This window comes from Tachysurus vachellii, chromosome 4 (assembly GCF_030014155.1).
Source record: "Tachysurus vachellii isolate PV-2020 chromosome 4, HZAU_Pvac_v1, whole genome shotgun sequence".
Taxonomy (NCBI): domain Eukaryota; kingdom Metazoa; phylum Chordata; class Actinopteri; order Siluriformes; family Bagridae; genus Tachysurus; species Tachysurus vachellii.
This window is the reverse complement of record NC_083463.1, coordinates 775001-793596: the sequence shown is the minus strand read 5'-3', so window position 1 is coordinate 793596 and position 18596 is coordinate 775001. Positions and strand designations below refer to the sequence as shown.

The 18596-nt window shown below is 40.7% G+C and overlaps 1 protein-coding gene across 4 annotated transcripts in view; it reads left to right on the top strand.

The window, feature by feature from the left end:
- The first annotated feature begins 2754 nt into the window (after positions 1 to 2754).
- Positions 2755 to 18596, top strand: part of dip2bb (disco-interacting protein 2 homolog Bb) — a 41815-nt gene continuing 25973 nt past the window's right edge. For 2 of the 4 annotated variants that reach the window (XM_060867278.1, XM_060867275.1), the window contains exons 1-12: positions 2755 to 3053; positions 9871 to 9942; positions 10415 to 10462; positions 11242 to 11397; positions 11848 to 11973; positions 12103 to 12357; positions 12922 to 13071; positions 14194 to 14211; positions 14723 to 14842; positions 15085 to 15282; positions 15497 to 15588; positions 15924 to 16034. In XM_060867278.1, coding sequence (XP_060723261.1) covers positions 2966 to 3053; positions 9871 to 9942; positions 10415 to 10462; positions 11242 to 11397; positions 11848 to 11973; positions 12103 to 12357; positions 12922 to 13071; positions 14194 to 14211; positions 14723 to 14842; positions 15085 to 15282; positions 15497 to 15588; positions 15924 to 16034 — 1434 coding nt within the window. In that variant the 5' untranslated portion in view covers positions 2755 to 2965. The remainder of the gene's footprint in view (positions 3054 to 9870; positions 9943 to 10414; positions 10463 to 11241; positions 11398 to 11847; positions 11974 to 12102; positions 12358 to 12921; positions 13072 to 14193; positions 14212 to 14722; positions 14843 to 15084; positions 15283 to 15496; positions 15589 to 15923; positions 16035 to 18596) is intronic. The other 2 variants (XM_060867279.1, XM_060867277.1) reach the window with 1 other exon arrangement.

Genomic DNA, 18596 nt, shown 5'->3' with positions numbered 1-18596 from the left:
ATAATAATTTATAATCCCACTCTCTGTGTCAGTAATGATTTATAATCTCACTCTGTGTATATAAGGATTTATAATCCCACTCTGTCAGTAATGATTTATAATCTCACTCAGTGTATATAAGGATTTATAATCCCACTCTGTGTCAATAATGATTTATAATCGCACTCTGTGTATATAAGGATTTATAATTCCACTCTGGTGTTTATAATGATTTATAATCCCACTCTCAGTGTCAGTAATGATTTATAATCGCACTCTCCATGTTTATAACGATTTATAATCCCACTCTGTGTTTATAATGATTTATAATCCCACTCTGTGTCAGTAATGATTTATAATCTCACTCTGTGTATATAAGGATTTATAATCCCACTCTGTGTTTATAATGATTTATAATCCCACTCTCAGGGTTTATAATAATTTATAATCCCACTCTCTGTGTCAGTAATGATTTATAATCCCACTCTCTGGCATTTATAATGATTTATAATCCCACTCTCTGGCATTTATAATGAGTTATAATCCCACTCTCAGTGTAAGTAATGATTTATAATCCCACTCTCTGGCATTTATAATGATTTATAATCCCACTCTCTGGCATTTATAATGAGTTATAATCCCACTCTCAGTGTAAGTAATGATTTATAATCCCACTCTCAGTGTCAGTAATGATTTATAAACGCACTCTCAGTGTATATAATGATTTATAATCCCACTCTGTGTCTATAATGATGTATAATCCCACTCTGTGTCAATAATGATTTATAATCCCACTCTGTGTCAGTAATGATTTATAATCTCACTCTGTGTATATAAGGATTTATAATCCCACTCCGTCAGTAATGATTTATAATAGCACTCTCTGTGTTTATAATGATTTATAATCCCACTCTGTCAGTAATGATTTATAATAGCACTCTCCGTGTTTATAATGATTTATAATCCCACTCTCAGGGTTTATATTAATTTATAATACCACTCTCAGGGTTTATATTAATTTATAATACCACTCTCAGGGTTTATAATAATTTATAATCCCACTCTCAGTGTCAGTAATGATTTATAATCCCACTCTCTGGTGTTTATAATGATTTATAATCCCACTCTGGTGTTCATAATGATTTATAATCCCACTCTCAGTGTCAGTAATGATTTATAATCTCACTCAGTGTCAGTAATGATTTATAATCACGCTCTCCGTGTTTATAACGATTTATAATCCCACTCTGTGTTTATAATGATTTATAATCACACTCTCTGTGTTTATAATAATTTAGAGTCCCACTCTGTGTCAGTAATGATTTATAATCTCACTCTGTGTATATAAGGATTTATAATCCCACTCTGTCAGTAATGATTTATAATCTCACTCTCCATGTTTATAACGATTTATAATCCCACTCTGTGTTTATAATGATTTATAATCCCACTCTGTGTCAGTAATGATTTATAATCTCACTCTGTGTTTATAATGATTTATAATCCCACTCTCAGGGTTTATAATAATTTATAATCCCACTCTCTGTGTCAGTAATGATTTATAATCCCACTCTCTGGCATTTATAATGATTTATAATGCCACTCTCTGGTGTTTATAATGATTTATAATCCCACTCTCAGTGTCAGTAATGATTTATAAACGCACTCTCAGTGTATATAATGAGTTATAATCCCACTCTCAGTGTCAGTAATGATTTATAATCCAACTATCAGTGTCAGTAATGATTTATAAACCCACTCTCAGTGTCTATAATGATGTATAATCCCACTCTGTGTTTATAATGATTTATAATCCCACTCTCTGTGTCAGTAATGATTTATAATCCCACTCTCGGTCTATATAATGATTTATAATCCCACTCTCAGTGTCAGTAATGATTTATAAACCCACTCTCAGTGTCTATAATGATGTATAATCCCACTATGTGTTTATAATGATTTATAATCCCACTCTCTGTGTCAGTAATGATTTATAATCCCACTCTCGGTCTATATAATGATTTATAATCCCACTCTCAGTGTCAGTAATGATTTATAAACCCACTCTCAGTGTCTATAATGATGTATAATCCCACTATGTGTTTATAATGATTTATAATCCCACTCTCTGTGTCAGTAATGATTTATAATCTCACTCTCGGTCTATATAATGATTTATAATCCCACTCTCTGGCATTTATAATGATTTATAATCCCACTCCCTGGCATTTATAATGATTTATAATCCCACTCTCAGTGTCAGTAATGATTTATAATCCCACTCTCAGTGTCAGTAATGATTTATAATCCCACTCTATGTTTATAATGATTTAGATTAGATTAGATTCGATTCAACTTTATTGTCATTACACATGCACAAGTACAACGAAATGCAGTAATCCCACGAGATTTATAATCCCACTCTGTGTTTATAATGATTTATAATCCCAATCTGTGTTTATAATGATGTATAATCCCACTCTCAGTGTCAGTAATGATTTATAAACGCACTCTGTGTTTATAATGATTTATAATTCCAGAGTGTGTGTGTTTATACAAAACTGACATTTGGTCTGACAAGTGTGATGATGATGATGTTTACATGTTCATGTGTAAAGTTAAAACCGTCTTCATTTAAAGGAACATTTGAAGAGAGTTTAGAGCCTTTCCGCTTCTAAAACAGCAGAGGGAGACCCGAACCACCTAGTCTCCGTGTGATAGAGAGAGTGTGTTTATGATGATGTGAGTGTGAGTGTGTGTGTGTGTGTGTGTCACGTGACCCTCTCCACCGGTCCCGGGGTTTCTCTCTCTGTCTCATGGCGGAGACGCAGCGCTGAGGAGCGGACAGAGGATCCCGGATGGCGCTCGCTGTTGTTGTGCTGCTGCTGAACAGCCGCCGTTTAGAGAGAGCCGCCGGAAGCGGGGTGTCGTCGTTGTTGTTTGTCCGGTTTGGTTTCCGGGGAAGCCGCGGTTTCATCCCGGAGAGATGATGGCGGAGAGGCCCGTGGATGTGAGCGCGCTGCCGTCGGAGGTCCGGGAACAGCTGGCTGAGCTCGACCTGGAGCTGTCTGAGGGTAAGAGCTCACACTAATCATCATCATCATCATCATCATCACCTCTTGAGCGCGCGCACACATACACACACACGCCGGATTGCGTAAGGGAGCGACACCTCACACCGGGATTAATGTCAGACTGACCCCCGTTCTGTCTCCTCATCATCCTCATCTTCCTCATCTTCCTCACACACAGGCTCGTGTTTACATCACTGTTCTTTTCACTCACATCATTTCATTCAAACCGCGGTTCGAAATATGATGTCGAAATGAACGGCCTTGTTTTCTTTAAGCGAGGCCTTTATTTATTTGTTTGTTTATTTATTTATTCGTTTGTTTGTTTGTCTACACCTTGATTAATAAGTATTCATATTGTTTAGAGTATTTTTAATATAATTATCATCCACACTATATAGTTATAATCTCTGTTTACACACAATAATCACACTAATAATAAATAACTCATCTCTTGTTAATTATCTCCAGTGACGTCAGAATCTACACAACACACACGGGCTTCATGGGCTGATCTATTTATAGCTTATTTATTTATTTATTTATTTATTTATTTATTTATTTATTTATTTGCTCACTTACAATAATTCTTCAATCTCTCTCTCTCTCTCTCTCTCTCTCTCTCTCTCTCCCTCTCTCTCCCTCTCTGTGTGTGTGTGTGTGCTGATTAATTAAACATGACAGTAGATAAAGGAAACTGGGACAGTACCATCTGTAATCTGTACACCAGGATTTGTGTTTGTGTTTTATTTTAAATGACTGAGACATTTTTATTTTTTGTAATAATCCCATCATTCCACCTCCACCTGGTTATTTCAGGTGTAAAGCTTTAATGTGGCCTTGAGATCTTTAAAGCATCTGCAAGGTATATTTCTAGTTTTAACATCTCTCATTAATCTGTCTCTTTACTACATGACCCACAATGCCCTTCTGCTAGAGGTTCAGTGGGACTTTATTATTGTCACATGATCGTAGTGTTGTTTAGTGAAGAGCTGAACCTGATCATCAGATTAACGAGGTGTTTGATCCCTGAGCTCAGACCTTCATCATGTTCCTGCCCTCTGTCTGATCTCTGATCTGTGAGTAAGAGAAGCTGCTGTTCTGCATGAAACCTGACACTGAAGCATCAGCTGTGTGTGTGTGTGTGTGTGTGTGTGTGTGTGTGTGTGTGTGTGTGTGTGTGTGTGTGTGTGAACAGGAGAACCGTATCGCTGTGTCACTCACATCATTCACTTTACACACCTGAAAGCTGCAGTGTTACACTCAATGATACACTCATGCTAACAGCGACAAAGGGACAGGTTTCGGTTTCTACAAGTGTGTGCAGCACGGAGTCACGATTTCAGTGACGTTATATAAAAACTCCATCCTTTTGTTGAGATGTAAAATAACAACAAATCCAAGCCACTGTTTTTAATGGTTGCTTGAAACCTTCCTACAGCACACGTGGAGCTCCTTCCTGCAGTTACATCACTTCCTGCTACAATAAAAGCGCTATTACACGTTTATGGAAGCTTTATGTTGATAAATAAATGCTAGACGTAGCAGAGATTGTACTCCTGCAAACTCAACTGCAGGTTCCTCAGGGAGCGTCTGGGTAAATAAGGGTTTTTAATGTTTTTTAGGAATTCTCTCAAAATACACGAAGTGCAGCTTTCATCTGAGAAACAGACTGAAGAAAACTTTAGGGCTTAAATATAATCAGTTTATGATGAAGCCTGAATGTTCTGTTCTAGTTTTATGTACGTGTGTGTGTCTGTGTGTGTGTGTCTCTGTGTGTGTGTCTCTGTGTGTGTCTGCGCATGTGTTTTTGTGTGTCTCTGTGTGTGTGTGTGCGCATGTGTTTTTGTGTGTGTCTCTGTGTGTGTGCCTCTGTGTGTGTGTCTGTGCGTGTTTGTGTGTGTGCGCATGTGCTTTTGTGTGTGTCTCTCTGTGTGTGTGTGTGCGCACATGTGTTTTTGTGTGTGTGTCTGTGTGTGTGTGTGTCTGTGCGCATGTATTTTTGTGTGTGTGTGTCTCTGTGTGTGTGTGTTTGCATGTGTTTTTGTATGTGTGTGTGTGTGTCTGTGTGTGTGTCTCTGTGTCTGTGGGCATGTGTTTTTGTGTCTGTGTGTCTCTTTGTGTGTGTGTCTGTGTACGTGTGTTTTTGTGTGTGTGTGTCTATGCGTGTGTGTTTTTGTGTGTGTGTGTCTGTGTGTTTTTTTTGTGTGTGTGTGTGTTTTTGTCTGTGTGTCTGTGTGTGTGTCTGTGGGCATGTGTTTTTGTGTGTGTGGTTGTTTTTGTGTGTGTCTGTGGGCATGTGTTTTTGTGTGTGTGTGTGTGTGTGTGTGTGTGTGTGTGTGTGTGTGTGTTTTTGTGTGTGTGTGTGTCTGTGTGTGTGTCTGTGGGCATGTGTTTTTGTGTGTGTGTGTTCAATTCGATTTTCAATTCAAGTTTATTTGTATAGCGCCGTTTACAATGGACATCGTCTCAAAGCAGCTTTACAGAACATAAACATAGAACAGAAGGTTAATATAAAGATTAATATAAAGATTAATATAATACAAAATACAAGATTAATATAATATAATATAATAAATACATACACATTTAAATATATCTAATATTAATCTTAGATATATTTAAATGTGTATGTATTTATCCCCAATGAACAAGTCTGAGGTGACTCAGGTGACTGTGGGGAGGAAAAACTCCCTTAGATGGTAAATGAAGAAACCTTGAGAGGAACCAGACTCAAAGGAGAACCTCATCCTCATCTGGGTGACACTGGGGGTGTGATTATAAATATACAGTCTGATAAATGTTGTACTGATGTAAAAGACCACATGGAGTTCACATCTCCTCTTTAGTATCACAGAGTCTAAATGGAGCTGGTAGATCTGTAGATGTCTCAGGATCCTCACAGAGTCGCCTTCGTCTCAGTGGAGGTCCAAAATCTTCATACAGTTTCTGGATGCCTCGGGATGGTAGAAAGAGAGAAGCAGTGGAGAGAAATTAAAATATCTGCTGTTCATAATATTAACAAGCACTAGATGATAATGTACATTTGGTCTGATGTAATAGTGCACAATATTATGGGATGTATTATGTGTACGTCTGACTAAAGAGATGAGTTTTTAATCTACATTTAAACTGGGAAAGTGTGTCTGAGCCCCGAACACTATCAGGAAGACTATTCCAGAGTTTGGGAGCTAAATAAGAAAACGCTCTACCACCTTTAGTAGACTTAGATATTCTGGGAACTACCAGAAGTCCTGAGTTTTGTGATCTCAGAGAGCGTGAAGGATTGTAACGTGTTAGAAGACTAGTTAGATACATGGGAGCTAAACCATTAAGAGCCTTGTACATAAGTAGCAGCAGTTTGTAATCAATTCTAAACTTAACAGGTAGCCAGTGTAGAGATGATAAAATTGGGGTTATATGGTCATACTTTCTTGTCCTAGTGAGAACTCTGGCAGCTGCATTTTGGACTAACTGTAGCCTATTTATTAAAGATGCAGGACAACCACCTAGTAATGCATTACAATAGTCCAGTCTAGAGGTCATGAAAGCGTGAACTAGCTTCTCAGCATCAGATACAGACAGGATGTTTCTCAGCTTGGCAATATTTCTAAGGTGGAAGAAGGCTGTTTTTGTGGTTTGGGCGACGTGATTTTCAAAATACAGGTTGCTGTCTAATAAACACCAGGTCTTTCACTGTCGAGCTACTAGTAACATAACATCCCTCTAAATGGAATTTAAATTGTGAGAGTTTCTGTGTACTGGTTTTTGGACCTATAAGTAATATTTCTGTCTTATCGGAGTTTAATAACAGAAAATTGCAGTTCATCCAGTCTGTTACCTCTTTACCGCACTCAGCTAAATTGTCCAAATTAACTATTTCATCTGGTTTTGATGAGATATATAACTGTGTGTCGTCAGCATAACAGTTGAAATTAATCCCATGTCTTCTAATAATGTTCCCTAATGGAAGCATGTATATCGAGAAAAGCAGAGGTCCTAAAACTGATCCTTGAGGGACCCCATAATTAACTGGTAGTAAACTGGAGGATTCACCATTTAATTCTACAAAATGTTATCGATCAGACAGGTAGGATCTAAACCAACTTAAAGCCTGTCCATGAATACCTGTGTAATTCTGTAAGCGATCTAGGAGAATGTTGTGATCTATAGTGTCGAATGCAGCTGTAATGAGTCTGTCTGTGTTTCTGTCCTGTTTCTGTCTGCTGTCTTTTCCTGTGGTTAATTGTTTGCTCCGCCCACTCTTTGGTTTCCATGGACATTAATTGTACTCCTTCTCTCCTTCAGGTGTCTTGTCTTTGTCTCTAATTGGTTCTGCTCTGTGATTGGTTCTTGTCTGTTATTTATACTCTGTGTTCACTTCCCTTTTGTTGGTCGTTATTGCATTGTGCTTGTATGTATGTTGTGGATGTTCTGGTCTCCTGTCTGCTCTGTATTCTGCTCTGTTTTGCCTGCCTGTTTGTTTGCTTGTTTGTATTACCTGTTTCTTGTTTTGGTTTAAGTAAAATCTAAAACTGCATTTGGATCCTCACCCGCCTTTGTCCCACCTCGTGTCAGCAGCACTAAGGTCAAGTAGAACTAATAGTGACATTTAGTGTGACCAATAGTGTGCAGTTTCTGTACTATGATGGGGCCTGAAACCTGACTGAAACTCTTCAAAGATATTGTTCTCCTGTAAGAAGGAGCTCAGTTGAACAGACACAACAATTTCTAGTATTTCAGACATAAACTGAAGATGTGAAATAGGTCTGTAATTTGATAGTTCATTGGGATCTAAATTCTGTTGTGTTTTTGTGTGTGTGTGAATGTGTTTTTGTGTGTGAGTGGGTGGGTGTGTGTGTCTGATTATTTACCAATAATTATATTTTTAATCATTAAAGAACTAGACTTCATACTTTTTATCTATTTATATTTACATTGAATGAAGTGGAGCGTTGGTCAAACGTGTCACTTCCTGTTGTCACTTCTGTTACAGCAGATATAAACACTCGCATCCTCACCAGCCGAACTTTATTCTCTCTTCATATTGACATTACATTTACAAAATCCCAGTTTTTAGTTAGAATAGAGACATGTGGGCGTGGCATTATGTCCTTATATGAAGCTGATATAGATTGGTATGTTGTTGAGTCCACATATGAAAAGATTGTAGTTTTTAGCAGCCATGTTTCTAAGACTGTCAGTGGTAATGTGGGTGTGGCTTTGAGTCAATATATGGAAGGGGTGTCATTTTATTAAGTCCATATATGGAAATGGGAACTGGAAAGAGAGAGAGAGAGATCTTAACCTCCTGGCAGAGGAACACACACACACTCACACTCCTACACTGCAGTCTCACAGTTGCCATGGTTACAGTGGGATTTCTGGGAAGAAGTGTTGGAGGCGGTGAGTTTGTTTGGGTTTGTGTCTGTGGGAGGTTAGTTAGATGTGAGCATGTAAATGGTTTGAGCACACACATGCGTGTGGACACACACACACACACACACACACACACACACACAGAGCTTCACGCACTTACTTTGTTTAATGACAGGCAGTTGAACACTGAAGAAAATGACACAATCACAGGGAGAGAAAGTGTGTGTGTGTGTGTGTGTGTGTGTGTTTCCTCTGAGAAATAAGAAAACAGAATTCTCTCAGGAATAAAATCTGCTTCAAAACAACACCGGGACATTTTAAAGCCGGGACATTCTCACTGCAGCCACACAGAAAGTTAAATGACATAAGACAGCACAGTAGAATAAAAGTTGGAGGAGTGAGAGTGAGATTTCAGCTGAGAGAAGAGAAATGGTGAGATGATTAAATCACATCCTTCTCTCATCTCTCAGCACTTATGCATTTTTATTTGCTCTCAGTTGATGTGCTCAGATTTCACTCCACACAATCTCTCTGTCCTCATAAACATCCTTACTGCAGTTATTATAAAAAGACACGGGTGTGGTCGAGGGTGGGGTTATAGGCTGGTTGGGACAGAGTTAGAGTCAAGACCTGGGATCTGGTTGTGAGTAAGGTGATAGTAAAGACTGGGTGGGGTTAGGGTTAGGACAACAGATGGGTGGAGCTATGGGCAGGATAGAGGTGGGGTTAGATGCTGGTTAGAGGCAGGGTTAGTGTTAGGATAACAGATGTGTGGAGCTATGGGCAGGTTAGAGGCGGGGTTTAGGGTAAGGATAACAGATGGGTGGAGCTATGGGCAGGTTAGAGGCGGGGTTAGATGCTGGTTAGAGGCAGGGTTAGTGTTAGGATAACAGATGTGTGGAGCTATGGGCAGGTTAGAGGCAGGGTTAGGGTTAGGGTAAGGATAACAGATGGGTGGAGCTATGGGCAGGTTAGAGGCGGGGTTAGATGCTGGTTAGAGGCAGGGTTAGTGTTAGGATAACAGATGTGTGGAGCTATGGGCAGGTTAGAGGCAGGGTTAGGGTTAGGGTAAGGATAACAGATGGGTGGAGCTATGGGCAGGTTAGAGGCGGGGTTAGATGCTGGTTAGAGGTGGGGTTATGGTTAGGGTAAGGACAACAGATGGGTGGAGCTATGGGCCGGTTAGAGGTGGGGTTAGAGGCGGGGATAGAGGCGGGGTTAGGAGATGTTACATTTTAGAGATATTTATTTTTGATTTTTCCTTTCAATTAATAATTAAATTCTAATTATCTATTAATAATTGACAATTATCAACCACTAACAGATGTTACTATAGTAACTACATTAACTAAGTGTACTGAAATAATGCCCAGGGCTGAATATTTGTCATGTTTCAGTGTTCGTGTGTTAAATAATTGCATGTTTTTCCTTGTTTTTTTAGGTGACATCACACAGAAAGGATATGAGAAGAAGAGGGCTAAGTTACTGGCTCCGTACACAACACACACACAAAGTAAGACACAGGACCTGCTCTCTTTACACACTTCTGTTTCTTTTCTTTCACCTCATATCTGTGGTGTATAGATGAAGATATTCTTGTGAAATGCCTCATTTATGTTTTAATGCCTTATTAACACCTTTATCCTCATCAGAATCACAACAGTGCAGCTGCAGCGTGTGTGTGTGTGTTACAGCCCACAGGAGCGTTAGACAACATTAGTCAAAAGGAGTTAAGATAGAGTTTGTTAACACTTCAGTAGGAGGTTCATTCGATTTGTTCTTTATGCCATCAGCCATAATTCCTGCTCATGTACGCTCAGCTCCAGCCTTAGACCCTGACCTGTACAGTTCAGCTGGACTTCCAGTCACTAAAATGATTCATTCAGATGTGTTTACTGATTCATTCCCTGATCATCTTACTAAGTTAAATCGTTGTTTTTTTAAAGATATTATGATTGTCATTGTTTTTCTTCTTGTTTGAAAAGGTGACGAACCGAATGAACAGCATGCGTCTGTCAGCCGAGCCGAAAACAGTGAGTCAGTCCATCATTCACCTCGTTCTTACATTTAGCTCACAAACTGTATGTATCAGTTCACTCAGCCAGTCCATCTACTGCTCTCCTTCACGATTAAGTAAGAGACGTAACAAACTGTATGTAATACATATATAGATAAAACATGTTACCGTGGTGGCTTAGTGGTTATCACGTTCACCTCACACCTCCAGGGTCGGGGTTCGATTCCCACCTCCACCTTGTGTGTGTGGAGTTTGCATGTTCTCCCCGTGCCTCGGGGGTTTCCTCCGGGTACTCCGGTTTCCTCCCCTGGTCCAAAGACATGCATGGTAGGTTGATTGGCATCTCTGGAAAATTGTCCGTAGTGTGTGATTGTGTGAGTGAATGAGAGTGTGTGTGTGTGTGTGTGTGTGCCCTGTGATGGGTTGGCACTCCGTCCAGGGTGTATCCTGCCTTGATGCCCGATGACGCCTGAGATAGGCACAGGCTCCCCGTGACCCGAGGTAGTTCGGATAAGCGGTAGAAGATGAATGAATGAATGTTACCGTGGAAACCACCCTAGTTTCATCTAGAACAAGATCGCTAAGCTTCAGGTTCTGTATTTAAAGGTTTCTGTGATACATTAATTTGCATATGAGTTGCGAGTGGCTTGAAACTCATAATGTAGTTACATCACAAACTGAGCTCTGCCCCAATGTTACACAGTGAAAAATCACTGATTTAAGTAGAATTAAAAAAAATAAAAGTGATTCAAATCTACTGAATAAAACCTTTGGACATTTATTTTTGTCTTACAGATTTGACCCCACCTCCACAGTATGATGGACAGGAGCCTGGTCCAAGCTCTGCTACTGTACCCAGCAACGCCTCCACAAGCTCCTCCTCCTCTCGGCATCGTCGTGCACGCAGATCGCACAGGAGCGGAGGCACTCGGGATGAGCGCTACAGATCAGGTAATAACACAGAGTTATGATCAGGTCTTAATAAGCACTTATGCAGCGTTATAAAAAGAGACAGATATTCAAATAGAAGTTGCTTCTTTTAAATCTGGTACATTTCAATTTGGCACTAAAAAAGGTAAAAATCTAGAATTAAAACATGACATTAATAAATAAAATAAAACAGATAAGCAGATAAGTTTCTGTGCTGATGTTCTTCTGTCCCTCTGTTTATATACAAATGTTTTGTACATGATGTTGGACTAAATTATTAATATTATTTACACTGAAAGTGAAATGAAGCACAAATAATCAAAACTGAAATACAGGTCTGTTTGTGGGCGGAGTTTAACAGAAAACTGGCCGTGTATTATGATGATCTCTCATTCTCTCTCGCTCTATCTTTCTTTGTGTGTGTGTGTGTGGGTGTGTGCGTGGGTGTGTGTCTGTGTGCGTGTGTGACAGATATACACACTGAAGCTGTTCAGGCTGCTTTGGCCAAACACAAAGAGGAGAAAATGGCGTTGCCGATGCCGACCAAACGTCGCTCAGCGTACGTGCAGTCACCTATCGACAATTGCAGCCCACCAGGTACACAGACAGACAGATACACACACACACACACACACCACACACACGCACAAACACACACATACATACACACTCAGTTTATTGTATATGTAGCTACTGTTCCTCCTGTCTGTCTCTCTGTCCCGTCAGACTCGTCCTCGTCCTCAGATGATGAAAGTGGTCCAGGGCTCAGTGGTGGTCAGCAGCCATCTCCAGACTCGTGGATGAACAGTTCCATCCCGGGTTCCTCCACTTCCTCTTCCTCAGCATCTTCCACCATGTCTCATGGAGAGTCTCGTCCCCCTCAGGCACCTCAGCCACAAAGTCAACACACACACTCACAGCCACCACATTCATACTCACAACCGTCCGCCCTCGCAGAGGCCTTTGCCCACGCCTGCATCGGTGAGTCCCATCTCACACACAAACCTGTCCCAGCTGCCTGAGGGATTAGTATATTATATATTATTATAAGTTATATTATATGTCATTATAATGTTTACAAACCATTATAAACACCAGAGAGTAGGATGATAAATGATTGTAAAACTGAAAAGTATTATAATTGATTTAGATGAGTTTAATACGGTGTGTTTGTGTGTGTGTGGTATGTGTGTGTGTGATGTATGTGTGATGTATGTGTGTGGTGTGTGTGTGGTATGTGTGTGGTGTGTGTGTGATGTATGTGTGTGTGGTATGTGTGATGTATGTGTGTGTGTGTGTGTGTGTGTGTGGTGTGTGTGTGATGTATGTGTGTGTGGTGTGTGTGGTATGTGTGTGGTGTGTGTGTGTGTGATATATGTGTGTGTGGTATGTGTGATGTATGTGTGATGTATGTGTGTGGTGTGTGTGTGTGTGTGGTGTGTGTGTGTGTGGTGTGTGTGTGTGTGATGTGTGTGTGTGTGTGTGATGTGTGTGTGTGATGTATGTGTGTGTGGTATGTGTGTGTGGTGTGTGTGTGTGACACAGATCCTACAGGTTTCATTGTTCTGGGTGCTGATGGTGAGTCTCCGACTCAGACACGAAATCAAGGATCTCGTGTGGATCTTCCATCTAATGCCATAGTGAGAGGAATGAGTCGTGGCCAGAGCAGATCCAGCATGATAGAGACAGCAGACGGTACTGAGACTATGTGTGTGTGTCATAGCTCTTCTCCACTGAACAATGCAACATATTTAGTCATTTCTGTACCCTGACCAACACAAGGTTGTTAATACTTAAAAGTTTTGTGAAAAGAAAACTAAAAACTCAAGAGCACAAAGCACTTGTGTTAACTGTACATGTGTATGGTGTAAACTGAAGAGGACAGAAAGCTGTTAGTTATTTACATTCTGTTAAAAAAACCATAAACACAAAATTACTGTATAAAATTCTGACTCCAGTCAGAGATACTTATCAGGACAGTTATATATGATATTTTGAGTAATGGATGGTCTGCACTGATTTTAGCTCCGCCCACATGTCCCTGCTCTGCTCACCTGACCATTGGACAGAAGCACAACCAAATTCAGTGCAGGGTTTTTTCTAATCTGCTGAAGAGAACTCCAAGGTTCCATGGGTGTCAGAAGCAAATAAAAAGTGGGTGTGTCCTGTCCCACCTACATACAGTGGTTCTGACACCCATGGATTTCAGGAAGCAGGAGTGTGGTCAATGCTGTAGGTAAAATGTGGAATGGAGTTTAATTTATTAGGGCATTCCTCAAGCAGAATGGATTCGACTGGCGGCGCTCTGGGAAAAGGGAACAGATATATGCGCTGATAGAGACGGTAAAAGTGGGTGGGTCCAATATTATTGGTCTTAAAAAGTGGGTGGGTCCAATATTATTGGTCTTAAAAAGTGGGTGGGTCCAATATTATTGGTCTTAAAAAGTGGGTGGGTCCAATATTATTGGTCTTAAAAAGTGGGTGGGTCCTGTCCCACCCACATATAATGGTTCCGACACCCATGCAAAGTTCAGTACTATTTAAATATTTAGACCCTGATGATGTAACTGCTTTGACTGTTGTCATGGTGACCATTCATTTTGGTGACTAATGAACTGGACTGACAGTGTATGTGTGTTTACAGTGAGCACAATACGTTTGCATTGTTTAATGTCTGACAGTGATTTAAGTTGGTGAATTGATAACACACACACTCAAAGAGTGACATTCATTTATTAATCAATAATGTATTTTTTCTTTTTCCTTTCCACTCTTTCTTCACTTGTCATGCTGCTTTTCATTGCTTTTCTCTGTTAGTGAGAAGAGTGGGGAAAGGTAATGCTTAGCCGTAACCATGCCCTGCAGTTAGGTCTTGTCCCTCAGCCTGCTTTCATTGTGTGTGTGTAATAATGTGAAGGTGTGTGTTGAAGCACTGTGTAGATTTGCTCCTTTTTATCCCCCTTTTCTGGTCCAGGGTCCACATTTATCAGTGATGCATACAGTCTAATCTTTACAAACATTTTAAAGCACAATGTGGGATTTTTCAGTACGTGTTTACTTATGTGCATTGCAAAAATGACAGCAAATAAAAATATCTTATACAGTATAAAACCAGACAAGAACTTATCTGTGTATTAATAGTGTGTGAAATCCTATTGTTACGCATGAGATAAAGGAGGTCCCTGGTCTTTAGACACATGAACAGAGATGTTATGAAGTTATGAACTCATCTGGAGCCATGAGGAACATGTGTGGTCTTGTCCTGTCCTGCTTGGCTGGGTCAGGAATGTGTTTGTGTACCTGTGCTCATCTGTCTCACCCCCTCACCTGCCTGGTCCTGGTCTAGGTGTTCCTGTGTCCAGTCGTGTGTCTACTAAGATCCAGCAGCTCCTCAACACGCTGAAACGACCTAAACGTCCTCCACTTAGTGAGTTTTTCATGGATGACCAAGAGGAGATTGTAGAAGGTGTGTGGCTTCATGTACACAACATTCCTGTACCAGGATGTACACACACATACACACGGAGATGCTTGGTTTCATTTGAGGATGAGGTTTCCCTTTGTGTCTAGTTCCTCTCAATGTTTCTTCCTTTACCATCTAAGGGAGTTTTTCCTCACTTTTATGTTTGTTCTGTAAAGCGCTATACAAATAAATTTGAATTTGAATTTTTACAAAGATGTTTATCTGTTTTATACTCTCTTCTTCAGTCCCTCGGCCAGACCCTAACACCCCGAGGCCCGAGGGCCGTCAGATAATCCCAGTGAAGGGAGAGCCACTGGGCGTGGTCAGTAACTGGCCTCCTGCCCTGCAGGCTGCGCTGGCTCGATGGGGTGCCACTCAGGGCAAAAGCCCTGCTCTTACAACTCTGGACATTACAGGAAAACCTCTCTACACTCTTACATATGGTAAAAGGAAATCATTTTATTATGAATAAACTTGCAAACATTAGGATAGAAGTTTCTCCTCATGTTCCTGCAACTTCGAAATGATCTACTCAGAGGAGGAAACTCAGAGGAGAAATTTCAAATTTATATCCAGAGTTCAGAAAAGCTGAATATAAATCTTCTTGTCACTGGCTACAGATTTTTCCATCCGTGATATTTCGTGTGTGTTTTCAAGGGAAACTGTGGAGTCGTAGTGTTAAACTGGCCTACACACTACTGAACAAACTGGGAACCAAGAACGAGCAGGTCATCAAGCCTGGAGACCGGGTGAGCAGCAGTAGCTGTCTTTTATCTTTTGACAGACTGGGAGTCCATTTAGAAATCTATGAACAAATAGGAATAGATAGAGTAAAGTTTTCTGTCATCGTATTGGATATTAAAGAGTTTTTTCTGAGCTTATAATATTTGCAAAATGTTTTTTCCACTAGAGTGGTTGGTGAAAAGGTAGAGTCAAGTTATGTCATAATATTATATAATGGCTTAATAAAACTATAATGAAGATAATTCTTTTTAATTTTTTAAATATTATTTACTTATTGTTTATTTAAACTGTTTATAAATGTGCAAGCTGAGGTGCTTATGGTAAATGCTGTTACCCCCAGGTGGCACTTGTGTACCCGAACAGTGATCCTGGCATGTTTTGGGTGGCATTTTATGGCTGTTTGCTTGCAGAGGTCATTCCTGTTCCAATAGAGGTGCCACTGTCCCGCAAGGTAACTACAGTATTACTCACACAGCCTTACAGTCCACCCTACAGTCCATACAACAATCCACCCTATGAATGTTCTGCTTTAAAGCCAGACTGGTTGGGATCTTGGAGGTTGTTCTGTGAGAGATAGACAGACAGATAATTTTAGACAATGCTTTCAAGAATTTTTTTTTTTACAATCCACCAAACAATCCACCCTTCAATCCACCCTACAATCCACCCTACAGTCCACCGAACAATCCACTAAACAATCCGCCCTACAATCCACCCAACAACATTTGACACCAGAGTGACGTACAAAAGTGCTTAAGTCTCTATCATTGAATGCATGAACTCTATGAAAGATGACCTCAGTAACTACAGACCGGTGTCACTTCTCTCGTTTCTTTCAAAAATTCTTGAACACATTGTCTATAATCAACTGTCTGTCTATCTCACACAGAACAACCTCCAAGATCCCAACAGTCTGACTTTAAAGCAGCTCATTCCACAGAGACAGCCCTTTTGGATGTCTCTGAGAAACTACATGCTGCTACATCAGCCAAACTCTCATCCGTCCTTATCCTCCTTGACCTTTCAGCAGCGTTTTATACGGTCAACTACAAGACTCTCTTGTCCACCCTCTTGGGATTTGCAGATCAGCTTGGGAATGGTTTGCATCCTACCTAGAAGGACGCTCATATCAGGTAACATGGAGGGGAGTGACATCTGCTCCACGCAGACTCTCCACTGGTGTCCCACAGGGCTCAGTACTTGGTCCTCTTCTTTTCTCCCTGTATACTAACTCTCTTGGTGAAGTTATTTCCTCACATGGGTTCTCTTACCACTGCTATGCTGATGATACACAACTTATCTTCTCTTTCCCACCCTCAGATACCACAGCTTCTGACCGGATCTCAGCATGTCTGGCAGAAATTTCATCATGGATGACTGCTCATCAGTTAAAGCTCAATCCTAACAAAACTGACCTGCTGATCATCAGGTGATTCATCCCCAGGTTATGACCTTGCAATATCCCTGCACAACAATCTGCTACAGCTTGCAACCTTGGGGTAACCATGGACAATCAACTGTCCTTTTCCTCTCATGTTGCTAATGTGACTCGCTCATGTCGGTTTCTTCTCTACAACATTAGAAGGATTCGGCCATTTTTCCCCACACAGGCTGCTCAGGTACTTGTTCAGTCTCTTGTTATTTCAAGACTGGATTACTGTAACACACTACTGGCAGGTCTACATGTGAACGCAATCCGTCCTCTGCAAATGATCCAAAATGCAGCTGAATGACTTGTTTTCAACCTACCAAAGTTCTCCACACCACCACACTGCTGTGATCCCTCCACTGGCTTCCGGTAGCTGCACGCATCAGATTCAAAACACTGATGCTGACCTACAAAGTTAAAAACGGACCGTCTCCCTCTTACCTCAAAGCCCTCATACTGCACCCCACACCCTCTGATCTATCAGTACTGCTCGACTGGTTCCACCATCTCTCAGGGTAAGAGGTAAGTTTACTACAAGACTCTTTTCTGTTCTGGAGTGAACTTCCCCTAGAGGTCCGGACAGCTGAGTCACTGGCTATTTTCAAACGGCGGTTGAAGACCTATTTATTCAGGAAACACTTCAACTAGCACTTCTTTCCTTATCTTTTGCATTTACTTGTAAATGTAAATGTAAACTCTGGTTCAGTAGGCTTCAGACTTAAGATACCATGAGCCTAAATCACTGTTCAAAGATTTTTTTATTTTATTTTATAAATAATACACACATACAACAAACAGGGAAGAAGGTGCTAGTTGAGGTGTTTCATGAATAAGTAGGTCTTCAACTGTCATTTGAAAATAGCCAGTGACTCAGCTGTCCAGTGACTCAGCTGTCCAGTGACTCAGCTGTCCAGTGACTCAGCTGTCCAGTGACTTAGCTGACTCACCTTGGTGCCAGAACAGAAAAGAGTCTTGTAGTAAACTTACCTCTTACCCTGAGAGATGGTGGGACCAGTCTAGCAGTGCTGGTAGCTCTGAGGGTGCAAATTCCAGTGTGAGGAGTGATGAGGGCTTTGAGGTAAGAGGGAGATGGTCCATTTTTGGCTTTGTAGGCAAGCATCAGTGTTTTGAACCAATCATGCAGCTGCATTTTGGATCATTTGCAGAGGATGTATTGTGCTCTTAGGTAGACCTGCCAGAGAGAGCTGCAGAAGTCCAGTCTTGAGATGACAAGAGACTGAACAAGTACCTGAGCAGCTTGTGTGGACAAAAATGTCCAAATCCTTCTAATGTTGTAGAGAAGGAACCGACATGAGCGAGTCACATTAGCAACATGAGAGGAAAAGGACAGTTGATTGTCCATGGTTACCCCAAGGTTGTGAGCTGTGGCTGAAGGGGAGATCAGATCGTTGTGCAAGGATACAGCAAGGTCATGACCTGGGGATGAATCACCTGATGATCAGCAGTTCAGTTTTGTTAGGATTGAGCTTTAACTGATGAGCAGTCATCCATGATGATATTTCTGCCAGACATGCAGAGATCCGAACAGAAGCAGTGGAGTGTGGGAAAGAGAAGACAAGTTGT